Raw genomic sequence first — 12,259 nt, forward strand, 5'->3', positions numbered from 1 at the left:
ATTCCATGAGTCTCGGCAGATGGATCTTTGGGAAATTAAAACTAGCAGAACATGGGGAAAGAACACCTCACAAAGCCGTCTTGCTCTAGGCTGAGACTGTGTGTTGGGATTTGTGGTTGCAAGGGACCCTTCTATCCAGAATAGCGCACATTCCCATGGAAGCAGGGGATGCAGGAGAGGGCTGGGCTTTAATTAGGAGTGATGGAAGATGGGAAGCTTGCTCTCATGCCTTTCAGGAAAATGTCAGAGATCTATTTATTCGCTAGCTTTCCTACCAGGCTTTTCTGAAGCGCCAGGAATTGCATTCTGAGGACCTGAGCGGCAGGTGTCTCCTTCCCATTGAAAAGCCCTGCTTTACCTGTCAGTCCCAGAAGTCACTGCTGCCAGGAGGGAGGGATAAAATGCAAGTGATCTGAATCCCTTTCACGTAGGCATGACTTTCCTTCTTCACAGAATGCATTTGAATTCAAAGAACGCTAAGCTAAGCATCTGAAGGCCTACCCGCAGAGTTCCCAGGCTGGCCTCCCCACGTCTTTGTGTCTTTGCGAGAGGGGAGGGTTACTTTACCTGTTCTTAACTTCCTCACCCCACGTGTTTCGGGAAAGACTCGTCCTGATGACCTGTGAGATACACCTGTGGTGGGCATTTTAGGGGTTGCCTCCCCAAGATCTAGCTCTACCTTCTTTCTCTGTTGGAAGGGAGAGGGGAGCAGGCACTAATGCAGCAGTGGACCATGTGATCCAGGATGAGGGAATCAGCTCATTCTGTCCTCAACCCCAAAATGCTCCATTGTCACAGGACCCAGTAAGGTCACATGACCTTACTAGACTATACCTCAGGATGTTTGAAGATACCTTTGGAACAAATAAGCTTTCTTTGCTGTTGTTTCAGGACATGGATGAGGATACGTTTAGCCTGCAGAGAAGTTAAAAGGTAAGGTATAGTGAACATCAGCAGAATCTTAGTTTCCTGTTAGCCACTAAATCATTTCTGATGTTCTGAAAGCCTGACATTTTAGACAACATCTCTTCTCTCTCTTTTTCATGTGCCACAGGACTATGTAGGTAAAATCAATTTTGGGGTCATGACCAGTGTTTTCATTGAAGTGCAACAGGCTAGACTAGAAAACATACAGACCCCAAACTTAAGGACTGCTTTGCAAACCTCTGGTGTGTTTTGTTGTGATATAGAAACATCTTGTTTCCGTCTTTGTTGAGATAGGTTCCCATGTATTCAGGCCGTGTAGTCCAAGGATGACCTTGAACTTCTGATCCCCCAGTCTCCCCCTTGGAAATACTGGGGTTACAGGTAGGCAACACCACACCGGCTTTACTTGGTGCCAGGCATGGAGTCAAGGGCTTCATGCTAACAAGTGGATGCTCCTGCAGGCTCAACCAATGGAGCCCCAGTTCTAGCTTTGGAACTCTTTTTCTTAAGGTGGGCTCACGGTCAAAGACATCTGTGAAAATTGAGTTCCATGAAGGCAGGCATGAAGTCTTTCTCCCTTTTGGATCCTCAGCGTGGGCCTGGCATGGAGGAGGTGTGACTATATGATATTTGTGGGCTTTAACTACCTGGGAAACGAAACACAAACTGAAGATGCAAGGCGCCCCTTGGATGGTTGGGGGGCTGTGTCGAAAAGGATTCAGAGGCCAGTGTGACTCTCACGGGAGATGTTTGGAAATCAGAGAGCCCTGATCTGTATGAGACCACACAGACCCTTGGTCTCACCTGTAGAATGCAGCTCATTGTCGTGATCTCACAGGGCTGTTGCCAGGCTTAAAGGGGATGGTATCTCCAAGTGCTTGGCAAAGAGTGTTTAATCATGCCAGTGTTATTCTGGAAGGAGACGATTTGCATATGGTAGTGTACAAGGAAGAGGGGGAGGGCAGTAATATTTTGGCAAACTTTAACGACTTTTTTTAAATGGAAAATTACATTTCCTATACAGTATATTTCTCCTCCCGCTATAGTAACATGCCAAGATGTCAGACAGGAAACACACTGGAGGGTGAGGCAGGGGCATGCTTTGTGCACACAGATGTAATGGAAGCATCAACCTAACCTGTCAAGTCTCTCTAGTGCTAGCGGCCAAGCTGAGCATGGGAACACTGTCAGATATGCGTGTTTCTCCCCAGGTCCCAAGTTTGTTCTCATGACACCCGGGTACCACCTTGTCCTCCCTTCTAGTCCTTGTCTGGGACTCTTCCTCTTAACTGAACAACCTAGAAATTCTCCTGGATAAAGAAAGCCCCCTACTGCTGTCAGCAGAAGCAGGATCCACGCGAGGCCATCAGGTTTCAGGGGGAAGGAGCACACCCGTGGGGACTGCTCAGTGAGCTAGATATGCAATGCCTTCTCCTATTCTGCCCGTGCCCCCCTACCCTGAATGCCTTTCTTCCTTCTATTTGATGAAATCTGTTCCATAGCCAGCCTCAGGAATCAGTTACTCTTTGAAGGCTTCCCAGAACTGTGGGTAGAGCCAGTTGCTAGTCTTCTGTGTTTTAATGGCTATCTGGGCAAACCTTCCTCGCAGCCCCTCACGCTGGACCACAGCACACATTTCCTCTGATGGTGAGGATTCCTGGAGGACAGGGATCATCTTTCTATTCTCAGTGCCTTAGCCTGGGGTGGGGGTGGGAAGAAGGAAACAGACACGAAAGAGGGGGCAAGAGGATCGAGTCCCAAGATTACCAGGCTTTTTTTTTTTTTTTTTTTTTTCAGTACAAATTCTCACGAGGACTTGGTTGGCTTTATCCAGATGCCACAGAACTCTCCTTGTATGACTCGCTGGGTGACCATAGCAACGCAAGAACCCGCAGGACACTTTATACTCTAGTTGGTTTCAGAGAAATGAGAGCTAATGTTCCCCCTTTAAAGCAGAGAGGACCGGTATGCGCCGTGTGAGGCATGAAATGGGTCTCACATCACCCTTGCCACTAGGCTTCTACTTATTTCATGATTTGTGCCTCTTTATTTTCCTTTATTGCCTGCTTAGGATGCACAGACATATGCATACACACATGCAAACATGCACACACATGCGCATTCACGTGCACACACATTTTGAGATCGAGCGTCCTGTATCCTAGGTTAGCTTTAAACTCTATGTAGTCAAGGATGACATGGAACTCTTGGTCCTTCAACCTCCACCTCCTAAGTACTGGGGTCCAATCTGGGCATGCTTGGTGCACACCATTTTTATACACTAGGAAGCACTCTACCAAATGAGCAATATCCCCAGCTCCCATGTCTTCTTACTCTCCTTTATCTCCGTGATTGCTGACTTTATCAATGATGTCTATTTGTACCTGATTAAGTTTTATTTCTTTGAAACGGGGTCTCCTAGAGCCTGGACTGGACTAGAAGTCCTGATCCTCCTGCCTCTACCACACTCTGTACTATCTGCTTTTGATTTAGGTTCCAATGGTTGCTCCAGGGTAGCATATGGACATTTATCCGACCAGAATATGGATAGGTGTTCTAACATTTGATTGATTTTGAGATAGGGTCAGGGTCTTACGAGAGCCTGATTGGCCTGGAACTCATTATGTAGACTAGGCTAGCCTTGACCTTGCAGAAACCCCTGCCTGTCTCCGCCTCTTGAGTTCTGGGACTGAAGGTATGAACCACCATACTTAGCTTGGTATTCTAACTTTAATGTAAGCACAGGAAGCTAAAATTCAGAGCAGTAAAATACTATGCCAGAGTTGACATGTGGATCCATTCCCTTAGTTCTGTCTGTCTCCAAAATCTGTTTTCCATTTTATTATTGTAAGTTGAAATAACTGATTTTATTTTAGCCACACCTTAACTTATACTAGTGAGGACCCACAGCCAGTCTGATGCCCATGTCAGAAACTCCCAAGAGAGCATCCCAAAGGCTGTTCCCAGTGAGATATTAGGATTTTTGCTATTGTTGTTGTTTTTCAAGACAGGGTTTCACTGTGTAACAGCCCTGGCTGTCCTGGAACTCTCTTTGTAGACCAGGATGGCCCCGAACTCACAGAGATCCGCCTGGCTCTGCCTCCCAAGTGCTGGGGTTAAGGTGTGCGCCACCACTGCTCGGCTGAGACATGGGGTTTTAAGGTAAAACAATTTAGAAAAGTTATAGGTAGGTATACTAAAGAGCTCTTTTCACTACAGAACCTCGTAACCTTCACAAACTGAAGTGTATTAGGAAAAGTTAAGAATGTGGTCCCGTCAACTCAACTCTGTTCCATGCTGGATCCATTATTTCCAGAGTAGTTTCCAAACTAGTGTTTCTTTAAATAGACTTTGGGAACCAAGGCCACTAGGGGCAGTCAGTGTCTCCCGCCACCCCACACCTGCTCTTTACCAGAGCAACGGGGTAGGTGGGGTAGGTCCTGACCTGGGGGTACCCCAGCCCTCACCTGTCATGAAGCACTTGATGTCCTGAGAGTTGCTGATGGGGTTGTTGTTCTTGAACATGTAGAGGTGAAAAGGCACGATGCTGCTGCTACTCAGGCGTTTCCAGAGGTCATGGTCTGGGCTCGTCCAGCGTCCGGCCAGCACATCGTAATCCCGCCGGCCCATGTGGACAAGCTTGGTGAGTGGGTCGTAGAGGCCGCCGTGGTAGCCGATGATGATCTGGAAGTTGGGATTTGTGTCCATGTAGATCTCCCCGTAGGCTGTGTAGAGGATCTGCTTTATCATCAGGCCGGTCCCACTGAAGACGGCGAGAGGGGTCCCGATGTTGTCGCAGGCGATGTAAAACTCGTCGCCGCTGCTCAGCTCCATGGCGAAGAGGTGTCCTTGCAGGTCGTAGTAGAGGGACGTGATCTCGGAGCTGGAGTGGTTGTAGAGGTGGGTGACCTTGGTGGGGTTGGTCAGGTCCGCGTAGAAGAACTGCAGGTGATGACTGTGGCTGCTCTTGCTGGACACGCGCCGCCCCAGGCCGTCGTAGCGGTACCTGACACTCCAGCCACTGGCCCGGTTGTAGGCTTTGATGAGCAGGCCCGCAGAATTGTATTCGAAGACATCCCCACCCCGCTGCCTCAGGAAGCCATCCTCATCCACCTTGTACTGCACATCACCCAGCCTGGTGATACGGTCACGGAGGTCGTACCGTAGCGGCGTGAGCCGGGCACTGTTCCCGGGGCTCAGCAGGTGCAGGTTCCCATTGAGGTCGTAGCTGTAGCGCCAGAGAGGCTTGTCGTTGATGGAGACCGTCTGCAGCTGGCCGTCGGCATCGTACTCATAGGAGTAACGGGTGGTGTTGGCATAGGGTCCCACCTTCAGCTCCTTCTTCACGACCCGCCCCATGTTGTCGTACTGGACGGTCATCCAGTACATGAGGGACCGGAAGATCTCGTACTGTACTTCCTTCATCCTGCCGTAAGCGTCGAAATGCTTGGTGTGGGTCATGACGGCTGTGGTGATGATCTGGTTGATGTCGTAGTAGATGACACCGAACTTCCCAAACTGTTCCGTCTTTCCTGACACATCATCATAGCGGTAGAGATCGATGGGCAGCGGGGTCTCGTTGATCACGGCCTGCATGCTGGTCACGCGGAAGCTGTTGTCATAGTTGTAGTCGAAACGGGCGTTGACCATGCCTTCCTCTGTGAACCGGAAGATCTGGCGGTCGATGAGGGGTCCGATCTGACGGTAGCGGATCGTGCAGGTAAAGCCCTCGCTCTGGAGGTTGACGGTCTTCAGCATGCCCGCCGTTTCGTCGTAGGTGAAGCTCACCTTGGTGGTGTCATACAGAGTCTCGGCCAGCTTTGATAGCTTGCCGTACTTGTAGACTACCCTGCGGCCAGTGCCCAGGTAGAAGGTGTGCAGCAGGTGCCCGTCCTCGGTGAAGTCCTGAATGACGGAGGCGTTGCCTTCCGGAGGCTGGTAGATGTTTCTGTAGTAGCCCACCGAGCGGATGGTTTCCAGTGTCTGCCTGGCTACGTTGGGCATGGTCACGGAAGAGAGGCGGTCGTTCTTGTCAAACTCGAAGATGTACTGCCTCTGGCTGTGGAGGTGAAGCACCATGGACTGGGGGGAGAAGACGGTCAGAGATGAAGCGGGTGGCGGAAGGAATGAGAACCCAAGTACCCACAACATTGAGGTAAGGAATGAGAGGCTGAGCAAAGTGGTGGCTCTGCGCTGGGCCCAAGCAGAGCCTTCTGGCGTGTACACTGTGGGATGCTGCCAGCTGTTAGAGAGGCACCGTGGCTCGGCTTTTGCTCACCCTTTGGCCTTGCAGGGTCCACACAGGCCATTTGCTTGCCTCTTGCTTTTTTGTCCGGTATGAATCAGATCACTTTTGCATGCCATGGGGTGCGAGACCGCAATGCTCTGGCCTACAGTATTTGTAATGATTTCCCCGCTGCCTTTCCTGACCCAGACTTCTGACCTCAGTCTTTCTATCCAAGCGAGAAGGAACATTACAACACAGCCTGATGGTCTTAAAGCCTTTGCCTGCCAAGCAACTTCTGAGGCTTCCCTTAGCCTGTAACAAGGTAACAAGTCTACGTCAAACTATCAAATCTACCAGCTGGGTGGTGGCAGCAGATGCCTTCAATCCCAACACTCTGGAGGCAGATCCAGCCTGGTCTATAGACAGAGTTCCAGGAAAACCAGGGCTACACAGAGAAACCCTGTCTTGAAAGAAAAATATAGAACAAAACGAGTCCCCTCCCCCAAATAAACCAAATGGAAAAACTACCACTCCCCCTTCCCTATATGAGATCAACTTCTGAATTTAGGTAATTTAAACATTTACCCAAACACATGTAGAATTTACGTCATGTTTTTATTCCTAGTCTCTGGGGGAAGTGAATCCTGACCCAAAGTGGAAGGGATCTGCTAGGCCCGCACCAGGATTAGCAGCGGGGGGATTAAGTTTGCTGTGCCTCTGAGGTGACCTCCAGGCTTCTGCTTGCATCTCCAGGGTGAGGTTGCACTGTGTGATGGTTCTAGAAGCAGGAACTGGCCCTGTGTGAGCATGCTCCTGAGCCACTCCAGGAAGGTCCTGTTTTATCATCCAATGTGGTGGGTGGGCCTCCTGTTCTCCATCAGCACGACTTCTGTGTTTTCCTGGCCTAGACCTCTTCTAACTGCACTAAACCCGTTTTCCATCCAGAAACCTCCTGGGACCCCCTTTCCCCTTAGAAAATGCACATCTCCCCTTTTGGAAACCTCAACAGTCAGATTCATCCCCCTGAGGCCGGCAGGCAAGGCTTGGCCATTGGGGGGCCAGGGGCAATGAGGAAAGCAGGTGCTCTAGAGAATGCCTTCAGCTGCTCAGGAGGCCAAGGCAGAAGGATCTGTTGAGGAGCCCAGGAGTTCAAGTGCACCTTGGGTAGCGTAGTGGTACCATCATAAAAAAAAAAAAAAAAAAAAGCTGCAATGATCAACCTTCTACGTGGCAAGGCCATTGAAGGAGGGAGACAGACACCTACCTTCTCCAAGTACGTGTAGCTCCACATCTTCCCATCTGCAAAGATCCGGGATGTGATGCGCCCTGCCTGATCATATTCCATCCTCTCAGACATGATGCCCCTTTGGATTCCGGCAATGTGACCCCCAGGGGAGTAGGTCACATTAACCCCATTCAGCCTGCTGCTAGGTGACCAGAGGCTCGGCCTCCCTGCCTGGTCGTACAGGATCCGGAGGGTGAACTTGCGGTGGTCATCGTAGATCTTCTCTGTGCGTGTGACACGGTCAAAGTCCAGAGACAGGAGGTTTCGGTTGTGAACCTGGGAAAGGGACAAGAAAGAGAGAGGCTCTGGGTGTGGGCATGGACGACGTGACCCTGAGGGCCAACAACCATGTCGAGTTCCTGAGAAGAGAAGGCAGCACGGGGGGGGGGGGGTTGTGGGCATCAAACCTCACTCTGCCATCTGTGAGCTCTTTGAGGCTTCCTTATCTGCACAATAGGAAAAAAATGTACTTCTTGGCCTCTTGTAGGAATAAAGACAACATGGGTGATGAGCATACAACATCTGTGGCTGTAGAAGACACATGATCTTATCATGTGATACATTAATGGGAACTTATTTAATAGAAAAAGAAGGGGAGGAGAAGGAAGTCAGATCCTTCTTAGCTCCTAAAATCGGAACTGCCAAGCGAGCCCAGCAAATCAACACCTGATCTGTCTGCTGTGATCAGACGCTGTGCTGTGTTGGACTCCGAGGTCACCAAGCGCAGGGAAGCTGCAGATCTGTGGACTTTACTCTGGCTGGTGCAGTGGATACTCGAAGGCTTTCTGGCCAAGTCCTGGCATTCCTGGGGCTCTCTACTTGCTACGTTTTGGGTCTCTCCTGTCTTTGCCCACAGTCAAGGCATCTGTTTCTCCTCAGAGGTGGCTGGGAGGCAGGGGCATTCACACCTCCAGTGGTTTTCCTCATAGTTCCTTATAGTCGGAACTAGTTCTAACTCTGTTAGAGGACTTTGCTTTTGCCTCCAGGGTCAGGAGCCCCGGTGTAGTCTCCCTAGGGTCTGTGAGGCTGCCACCAGCTCAGCTCCCTCTGTGAGTCGGAAGTATAGACTCCCATAGAGGAAGCTGCACTTGGAACTCTGTATGTGTTTGTGTGTGAGAGTTGGGATACACAGGAACCTGGAACTTTCTATTTAGGCTAGGCTGGCTGCCCAGTGAACCCCAGGGGCCCACCCTCTCTGCCTTTCCAGTGCTAAGATTACAAATGGTACCACCATGTCTGTCCCCAAATGTTCGCAGGTTCTTCAAAGCTAATGTTTACTGGTGGGGCTAGAGAGGGGTGCTGGCCCAACAGGGCACAGGGGGCACCTTTGCTGTCTCTTCTACTTGTCATTTAGTAAGTCTGACAAGCAGGAAGACCCAAGAGGAACATAGGTAATTAGGTCACATGATATAAAATGCATGAGTGGCTTGAGGAAGTCAAAGGTCCTTTTGGGATCTGTGGGTTTAGGAGAGGGTTTGGGTGTAGGTAGGGGTCAGGGCTAAGGTTGGAATTCCAACCTTGACGAGGAGACTAGCTTTCCTGTGTGACCTTGCCCAAGTACCTTTACTTCTCTGAGTCCCCGCTAGACTCTAGACTATGAATAAGCACCCGTGGACAAGTAGGTGCATAGAAGGCGCTGGATAAATGGCTATAATTATTTCCACTAAATGACAGCACGTGACCATGGTTAGTCCTAGAGGAAGGAGAGATATGTGTGTGTCTTCCCTCAGTCTCCCCGTACAAATGTCAAGGCCCCCAAAATCAGGATTTATAATGATGCCGTGGAGACGGCTGTAGCTGTGAATGGCCTGGTTATAATAAGCTTGCCTTCCCTAGGGTAATCAAACACAATTGCAGAAGCAAAAACCGTGTGGCAGACAATTCCCATGAAAAATCAGAGGCGCTGAAAGCCCATCCCTTGTTCTTTGCAGAGAGGGTACAGGAGAAGAGAGGGCCACGCAGCCAACAGTGGTGGGCACATTTGAAAAGCACGTTTTGGGAGGTTCTTTTATACCCTCAGGGTTGATGCCACTTAGACAGCCTCCCCCATACCCGAGGACCCTGGTGGAGAAGGGGATCTGTACCTCTGACAAAATTAATAAAACCGAGTTGAACAGTTCATGGGGGGGAAAGCACCTTGTGTTTCCTGTGCTCGGCAGCGGCGGCAATGAGATTATTTTACATCTTTCTTTATTAAAAAAAACAAACCTCCCAGCTGTATAAAAAATGAGCCCCATTATGGAGAGGTACATCCGGCTAACATTCTCATTCCACACACCGCCACTGTGGGTGGCCATTTATTTTGGGAGGCAGCAGAGATGTGGCCACCGGACTAGAGTATCATCTATCTCCGGCTGGGAGAGGGACCAATTAAAAGCCTGGGAAACTTCTGGTCCTGTTCACACGGTAGAGAGACACTCCTAAGAGCCCTAATCACTGCCCTTTACTGAGCATCTGGGATCTGCAGCCCTGGGCTAGGTACCTTGAATGCATAAGCATCCCACATCTGCCAAGGATATTTAGGCTCAGAGCAGTTGCTGGAGGCTACACAAGAGGCCCAGCGGGAATCCAACCTAGGTCAAACTTCCCCTTTGGCTCTCTGCCTCAGAGGTGCATTGAAGGGCTCTTGAAAATGCAGATGAGGGTTTAGAGAGACCACAGATGGTGTCCGGGAACAAAGACAGTCAGGAACTAGTAGGGGACAGGTTTCCACATTAGCTAGCCCGCCCTTGAGGGTGCAAAGGAAACCTGGCTTTTGTGGCTCTGGGTTTTGCTATTGGATAAATCACTCCACTGTTGCTTCTTCTGACATGAATCTCTTTCCCAGGATCTACAACCACCCTAATTACATGATTCTGAAGCAATCACTTGTTTTCTGGACTTTGCCCCACGTCGAAGATGGGAACGTCTTAGCTTTCTTGGTTGTGAGGTGGTGAATCAAGAGTCCAGTGTTGCTGTGTGGATGTTTCTGTAGTTCACTGCGGCTCAGCAGCTGTATCCTGAGCACCTGTGTTCAACGAGGTGCTGGGCAGAGAGCCAGGTCCAGGTCACCAGCTGTCCCTTTGTATAGCCCTTGTCTTCTGCTTTGTACTGTGCATTGCTGCGCAATCTGCTGGGTAAACCCTCAACCACTGACCCGAAGCCCCAGGCTCCCTTAGCCCTGGTCTCCTCTTTGTTCCCATGCTAAGGACCCAGCAGACTAAGTGCTCAGCCATTGAGTTCCTGCATTGACGCTCTTTGCCCTTTAACCCTTTACTTTTTGAAATGGAGGGGATGGGGGTGGGTGGGCAGTAACAACAACCTGGCAATGACGACTGATGTGTGCTGTGCCAAGCCCTGTGTGAGACACTGTGCATGCCACTTCTGATGCTTGGAACGGCACGTAAAATCGGTTTTATCTCCCAGTGACTGACACTGGAGCGCTAAGATGACTGACGTGCCCACGTTCAGTCCACGGAAGAAAATAAGCGCAGGCTCAACCACAAAGTCAGCCATGTTCCCACCCGTCAAAACCGAAAAGATGTCCCACAGTCCTTTGTTACATGTGGTTCATGGTCTCAGCTCTCCCTATGGCAGATGAGGAAACTGAGGTTTTGGGGAGAGTCTTCTCTGAACCCTATCCCCCCCACCCACCAGATTGGTGCCTGCAAAATTATGCTCACCCGCAGACGGCGCCCGAAGACCGTGACCTGACCGCGAGCCTGCTCCTTGCGTTGCCGCCATTCCACCAGGTTGAGGCCGTTGTCGATGGGCAGCGTGACGTTCCTCTTGCCCACGGTGGGGTTGACGGTGCCAGCCAGCAGGTGTGGCTCGGTCTGCAGGGCCACTTCCATGCCGTTGGCTAGCAGCAGCCGCAGGGAGCCATCAGCCCCAATGTAGTAGCTGTTTCGGACTTGGTCTGAAGGAGAGGAGAGCAAAGACACTTAAGAGGAGGGAAGACAGAGGCTGGGATGGGGCTCTAAATGTGCCTCCCACAACTATAGAAGTAATGCATCACCACTGAGAAAACCTAGGAAGATATATGGAGACTATGCATAAGCTCACTACTCAAAACCACTGGAAATATTTTGTATATCTGTAGAATTTACAATATTTCCTAATGCATTTACAGAGTCAAATAGTTACTGTCGAGTTTTCCATCATCCAATGCATCATATCATGCCATTAAATATTTTTAGTAAATATTTTTCATAATAACTACAGTCTTCCATTAAATAGCAATACAATTTATTTAATAATACCAGATAGACATTTAATTTGTTTTAGCTTGCTTTTTTTTTTGTTGTTGTTTTCTTTTTTGGTTTTTGGAGACCAGTTTCTCTGTGATGGGCTTTGGAGCCCGTCCTGGAACTTACTCTATAGATCAGGCTGGCCTTGAACTCACAGAGATCCGCCTGCCTCTGCCTCCCGAGTGCTAGGATTAACCGCCCAGCTTGTTTCAGTTTTTCCAACTACTAATAAAACTGTAAGAAAATATATTATCAACTATCACTAAGTGAAAGAAGTCTTTTTTTAGCTGAAAAGTCGTCAAAATATGATAGCTAGCTTTATTATTATTCCATGTGCTTGGTGAGTATTCAGAGTATTAAATTAGGTATGTCCCAGGCTATGTTAAACCATAAAAATATTGTGCTGGGGATTACAGGAAGACGAATCTGTGGTTAAGATATTTTTTGCTCTTGCAGAGGACTTGGGTTCAATTCCCAGCATCCACACAGCAGCTCACAACCATCTATAGTTCCAGTTCCAGGGGACCTATTTGGTCCCCTCTTTTGGCTTCCATGGACACCGGACACGAATGTGTTGCACATTTATACCTG

General features: G+C 49.5%; 1 protein-coding gene across 1 annotated transcript in view; it reads right to left on the reverse strand.

The window, feature by feature from the left end:
- Tenm4 (teneurin transmembrane protein 4) overlaps positions 1–12,259 on the reverse strand; it is a 664,092-nt gene that overhangs the window by 5,773 nt on the left and 646,060 nt on the right. Inside the window, 3 exon segments of the mRNA XM_057756666.1 lie at positions 4,395–6,009; positions 7,419–7,715; positions 11,102–11,337. Coding sequence (XP_057612649.1) covers positions 4,395–6,009; positions 7,419–7,715; positions 11,102–11,337 — 2,148 coding nt within the window.

The sequence above is a fragment of the Chionomys nivalis genome, chromosome 23, assembly GCF_950005125.1.
Source record: "Chionomys nivalis chromosome 23, mChiNiv1.1, whole genome shotgun sequence".
In the NCBI taxonomy this organism is placed as follows: Eukaryota; Metazoa; Chordata; class Mammalia; order Rodentia; family Cricetidae; genus Chionomys; species Chionomys nivalis.